Genomic DNA, 6,770 nt, shown 5'->3' with positions numbered 1-6,770 from the left:
TTTTTTTACAACATGTTGCAACCATATATCATAATCGTTGATTTCCGTCAATCAATGGTTATGATTTTTGTAAATTAAACTCATTAATTAATTATTAATTTATAATAAATGACAACCGTTGATTAGCGAAAATCAACGGTTATGATATCTAGTTGTAAGAGGTTGTAAAAAAGAAGTTGTAAATATAACCTTCCTCTCGAATTTTATACCTATTTACATTTTAAGTCTTTTGATAAATTATTATTAATTGAGAAAAATTCAAAATTCTTTTCATCATTTATTACCTCACTTTCTTAATTACTTTTTTTTTATGGGTTCGATTTTTCTAGAGTCAACGTAAATAACTTATCTACATTGATATCAAAACGACGTCGTTTTGATGAGAAAATCACGCTATTTTTTTAATTATAATGTATTTCAAGATTATAATAGTTTTTTTTGTTATAATTTTTTAACTCAAAACGACGTCGTTTTGGAAACGAAGGTAAATAACTTATCTACATTCACCGTAGAAACATTAAAAAAAATTTATATATAGTCTTATCTTAACGCAATTAGAAACTTAATTAATTTATCTATTTTAAGAAGAAAATAAACTGGAAAAAAGACCGAATATATTAAAAACTGACAACATTTACATAAAATATTAAAAGTAAAAAAAAAAAACTATATATGTTTAAATTAAAAAGAATAAAATAAACTAAGAATAAACAAATTAAAAAACCAAATATATTGAAAACTTAGAATAATAATAGAAGAAACTAAAATAAAAAATTAATAAAAAATAGTTTAAATCAAAAGGATGAAAATAGACTAAAGAATAAAAATAAATAAATGTTCACCAAAAAAAAAAGAAATAGAAGAAAAAATAAAATAAAATATATCTAAATAAAATAGACTGAGCACAAACAATAATAGAAGAAAAAATAAAATCAAATATATATTGAAAACTTACAACAACAACAAAATTTGCTATTTCTTGTTTGTCTTATTTTATTTATTTATTTCTATTTCTTTTGACAGTAATAGAAAAGGCTAAAAAATAATAAAATAAAAATAAAGGAATAAATATATCTATATCAAAAAGAAAAATAAAAGATTAAATATGTTCAAAACTTACAATAATAACTTATTTTTTTCTCTTTATTTTTTGTCTTATCTTTTTCTTATTTTTTATTCTATTTCATTTAATGCTTTCTTTAGTCTATTTTTTTTTTATTAAGGCTATTTTCAATTTTATTTTTTTTACTTTTAGTCTTTTGTCACTGCTGTAAGTTTTTAACATTTTGGTTTTTTTTTTCTATTTTTTGTCCTCGGTCGATTTTCTCTTCTTGATTTTGTCATATTTAATCTTTTTTCTATTTTTTTATTTTAGTTTTAGTTTTTTATATAGGTGTCGTAAGTTTCCAACTTATTTGATTTTTTTTTTTCTTTTGTTTGTTTCCTTTTTGGTCATTAATTTATTTTCTTCTCCTAAAAAAGTAAAATATGTACATTAGTTAAGTTTATAACGATGTTAAAGATAGAGTTAGATGGAAAAACCATAGAGGATAATAGATTAAATAAAAAAAATAAGGATGTAAGTGATTCAAAGCAAATCCATAAGGAGGTTTTTGGACTTTTTTTTTTATTAATCCTTTAGTGCGTTTCGCATACATGGTAGTGCGTGATTTGAATATGCAATAAAGTGATGCGCGTCTTGCAAATTGCAACATGTGACAATCGTGCATTGATTTTTGCATAAATCACGTATGGGACCGCTGCAACACACACCCCCTATGCATATCTTTTCTCATATATTAGTAAATAATTTGTCAAAAGACTTAAATCAATAAATAATTATGAATTTGAACATTTTCATTAATTATATATATATATATATATATGAGACAGGATCCTTTGACACCGGTGTCAAAGAAAAAGTTTGAGACCTCATCTGAGAGCCGTTAGATTAAAAAAAATCAACGATTCTGATTTGTAAGCATGTGACACCATTGATTTTTTTTAATCTAACGGCTCTCAAATGAGGTATCAAACTTTTTCTTTGACACCGGTGTCAAATGATCCTCCTCTATATATATATATATACATACATGGGATTAAAGTACCTCTGGTAACTTTAGATAAATATCTGTTGTTCACTTAAACGACACTGTTTTGATTTTTTTTAATTAAAACGAATTACATATCATGCTTCCGTCTTCACCTCGTTCACCTTCTTGTTTCTTCCATCGTAAACTATAGTCTTCACCTTGTTTCGGTCTTTTTTTTCTTGCGTCTCATTACAGACCTAAAAAAGGCGATGAATAGTAAAGGGCACAGAGTTGCCACCAACTTGTACCTCAGATGTTGCAGCTGAATTGTGGTCGACCTTAGCTCTAGAATTTCCAACTGGACTAGAAAACTGCATTTGGGGCGATGGAGACAGAAGGGTCCAATTTGGCATAGGGAAAGCAAATGCTCGACCACCAGGATTGTTCTTGTTCGAGTAAGATAACGGGGGCGATCAAGGCCTTCCTCGAGAGGGGCGGCGGAGAGCCTGGGCAGAGTTTCACAAAACGCTGTTGTGGCTTCGTCATCAGAGAGCAGCGAGCGGTGGCCAACCACCTCGAGATAAAATAGAGAAGGTGAACTAGGTGAAGACGGAAGCATGCTATGTAATTCGTTTTAATTAAAATAAGACTAGAACGGTGTCGTTTAAGTGAACAACACATATATTCATCTAAAGTTACAACAGGTACTTTAATCCTTATATATATATATATATATATATATATATATATATATATATATATATATGAAAAATACTACTCTCATTTTACATGAGATAGTTATCTCATGTTCTCTCACTTCAAAAATTGCACCCCTCTTTTTTTTTTGCTTTTTAATGATGTGCCCCACTTGGATTCTCTCTATAGCATGAGAGAAATACTCTCATGTAACATGAGAGTTATATTCCCCTATATATATATATATATGTGTTCATCAATTACCGATTAGTCCAATTTGAGCATTATTGGATCCATTATTGGGTGGCTCATCCTTCTCCCAAGATCATTTTTGTAACGTCCGGCCGTTTCAAGAATCAACGGTTATCCCCATATACTAACACGAGACTTTTTAGTGTATTTTTTCCTCACTCGCACACTTCCCAGGAAAACTTCTCAAGAGGTCACCCATCCCAGAATTGCTCCAAGTCAAGCACGCTTAACTATGGAGTTCTTCCGTTTCGGGCTACCAAAAAGCAGATGCATCTTGTTAGCATAGGTAGTACCAATTAATTGTTATAAGTTATCCCAAACTATGCAGTCTTATACCTGCACAGCCTTTGGAATCCCTCTCTTTCGGGTATCGATTCGATTCATTCATGCATGTAACCCGTCGCTGGAAGCCTGTCAGGAGCCGTTCCTTGTCCGTGCCTCTTTGCACCAACGATCACTCCCCGTCCTCGTTAGCGCTCGGGATGTTATATGTCCACCAGCTTCCGCCTGGTTCGTCCTCGAACCACAACATACTGGATGAGATGCCCTGCTTAGCTCATACACCTCGTAGCATATATATATATATATATATATATATATATATATATATATATATATATATATCAAAAGAATGTAGTTGATATTTTTTTTAGAAATATTCCAATCGGTTTAGTGTTTCGCAACTAATCTGATTCGGGGCGGTCCAGGATTAAGGCTTTAAACCTCTTCCAAAGGTGGTACAGAGAAGATTCGAACACATGCTCTCACCCTCACTTGCTTAGCTCTCATGCGCCAACAGAGCTACCAGGGTAACGTAGTTGATATTTTAATCTCTATTGATAATATTGATTTGAGAAATAAATCAGTTAAATACTTTTAAGTAGAAATCATAGATTTTCACAATGAAAGTATTAAATGATGATGTGACGAACAAGGTAAACTTTATTTTTTGAGCAAGTGAACTTTTTAACACAATAAACAAAGCAACAAGCCACCTAAGCAGTTGCACAGGTACGTACAGTTTAGCTCTAAAAATTGCATTACAGATCTATAAAAGTAGTAGAAGATGATTCATCACTCAAGACGACCTCTTTCGATCAATCGGAGTTGGTAGTAAATTAAAAGTACAAGTTGGACCTGATTAGTCTATTGAAAAAAGCCAGCAGCGACGCCACTACACTTGCTGTAAATTGAAGGCGAAAGTTGTATCCGAATCTCTCTTTTAGCACATGCCTGAAGACAAGGAAGTAGGACAATGCAATGACGATAACTGCATTACCAATTGCCGATGATCCCAACACAGCATACGCGCCTGTGGCGAATGCGACAATCATTGTTGCTACTGAAACCAAAGTGAATGAGAAGGCTACTGCGGAGAGATATTGATCTGTCCACACGGCATTATTCAGTGGCGAGAAAAGGTGTATTAAAGCTGCAGAAGCTGACAGAACCAGAGATATCGTGTTTGATAGCATGAATGCTTTGAAAGAGGCGTTGTGTCTCAAAACAGGGCTACCCTTATGCTCGCCATCTGGTATTGTACCTCCGGGTAGGGTAAACCCAGCTGCGAAACTCACCGTTGCAATGAGTGTCGCCACTATTAGATGTGCTTGCTTTGCTTCCGGAGCAAACTCTAACTTGCGACTCTCTTCCGTCGGTTCCTTCCATTTTAGATCTAGTCGCTGATTTGTCTTAGCTCCATCCCTTTTTAATATCCTTATGAATAACTGCATTTCCGTAAAATTGTTACCTTTTATATGTCAGATAGCAAAGTGTTCACGTATATTCACTTATTGCAATCAAATCCCTTATTTATATGTAACAAAAATGAAAAAGAAAAAAATTACTTAAATCCAACATAATAGTAGTTTATCTCTTACAAATTCATCAAAAACTGTGACACTACTTTTACTTTTTCTTTTTTCTTTTTTTCTTTAAATTGCGGGCCCTATCACATATTGTGTCTATAATATAAGAGAAGATCTCTCATGTAACATAAGATTAAATGAACCCAAAAAAATTCCTTATTTAATTTTATTATTGTTTTTAAATCGAAAAATGATACCTCAACTAAAAAAAGTAAAAAACTAATGACTAAGAGAGAGAATGTTATCATATCAAAAAATTCGTATAATATTATTTTTTTATTAAAAGAATAGAAAAAACAGCAGGTAAATAGAATAGGTGATTTGAATTCTTAATTACCCAACAATTTTAACATATGATAGAATTTAATTTCTAAGTAAAAATTAAATTTCAACACAAAATAAACATGTACATTATTCATGCTTAGAAAAAAAAAATATGCTTTAAGATAATTGTTTGATATCATCAATTCTAAATATAGATGTTAGAGGAATATAAAATAATTATTCTAATCTTATCCAACAGCTTAAAATTTTAGGTTTGATGGTTGCTTTACATGGTCTGTGACAAGGTGTTACGGGTTCGATCCTCATTGCCTCCATTATTTATTGGAATTAAGTCAGCACAAGATAAAACAAAAAAGAATAGTCTTGTACAATATCCACGTTTTAAACTCAAACGACTCTTTACGTGAGGGGATATGTTAAAAAAATATAATATAAAAATCATTAATGAATCTTCACTTCCGAGCTTAAGTTTTTGGAAGATTTTAGCTCTCAAAGATTTTAACTAATAAATATACCGGATAAGTGGGAGACTTGAATATAGGGTTTTAGATTTAGGTGAGCTTGTCTTAAGAATAGAACTTGAGATTTGTTGATTTTTATTATAGTGAATTAATTTTATCCATTTGGATGAGGGTATCCAATTGGAGTCCGGCATATTATTTTATCTTTTCCTATTACGCCATGGAATTTTTTTCATGTTAAATTCTATGTTTTTTTATATTTTATTGTTGGTATTTTTTTTTTTCTAAAACTAACTTGAATTTTATAAACCTAAGTCACTCATCTTAAGTTCATCATAGGAATTCAAAATTTTGAACTAAGCCATTGTTAGTTCCTTTATTGGTAATTAACTATAAGGGGTAAAAGTGTAATATACAATGTCATTAAAAAGATGCCACTGTTAGTGTTTTACTTGCTGCAAATTTCTAAAGGTAAGTGTAATTTAAAAAAGGGTTTTATAATTCTCATTTAACATGAGAATTCAAATTTTTCTACACACCCTTCGATTTTCGTGCTGATATGGGTCCTACATATAATTTTTTCTAACACCTGGGTCCCACATGCTTTTTATCTCTACAACATGAGAATTGAATTCTCATTTAACATGAGAAAATCAAACCCCTTTAAAAAATAATAATAATAATAATGTGGTTAAAAAACCTAATAAATTTATAATCAAATTGTTGATATTAAAAGGGGAATTTGTTTTTTACCTGTTTTTCCCTTGCTTTATCGGAATCTTCTAGACCGAACACGACATCTAGAGCCGTTTGATCTTGTTTGTTTATGGCCCGTATGTCGACTCTGCGGTGACGTACTAATTTCCAAGTGCTGCACCTGGAACTCGCCATGTGATGGAGGGGTGTGTTTCCATCAAAATCTTTCTCATTGTAAAGGTTGCTGAGCGATAAGTTGCGCAAGATTTTCTCTGTTGCACGGTAACTGTACCCATTTACAGCATAATGAAGAGCATTCCAGCCTTTGTTGTCCACAATCTCTGAACAATCTGGATAGTATTTTATAATCATTGACATAACACTCCGATGATTACAATAAGCAGCGATGTGAAGAGCCGTGCTTCCCTGATTATCTTGCATATATGCAGTATTTTCATCTTGTTCAAGCAGCAACTTTG

General features: G+C 31.6%; 1 protein-coding gene across 1 annotated transcript; it reads right to left on the bottom strand.

Annotated features, from left to right (window-relative positions):
* Positions 1 to 4,099: 4,099 nt before the first annotated feature.
* On the bottom strand, positions 4,100 to 6,732 carry LOC133307323 (ankyrin repeat-containing protein At2g01680-like). Its single transcript, XM_061507816.1, has 2 exons — positions 6,349 to 6,732; positions 4,100 to 4,708 (listed from the first exon to the last, which is right to left on the bottom strand). Exons 1-2 carry the CDS (start codon positions 6,730 to 6,732, stop codon positions 4,100 to 4,102), a joined length of 993 nt encoding a protein of 330 aa, XP_061363800.1.
* Positions 6,733 to 6,770: the final 38 nt, after the last annotated feature.

This window comes from Gastrolobium bilobum, unplaced genomic scaffold (assembly GCF_033153095.1).
Source record: "Gastrolobium bilobum isolate Gb01-03AN ecotype WA unplaced genomic scaffold, APGP_CSIRO_Gbil_v1 utg23374, whole genome shotgun sequence".
NCBI lineage: Eukaryota > Viridiplantae > Streptophyta > Magnoliopsida > Fabales > Fabaceae > Gastrolobium > Gastrolobium bilobum.
The sequence above is the reverse complement of the archived record's forward strand: the minus strand, read 5'-3'. Positions and strand labels throughout refer to the sequence as shown.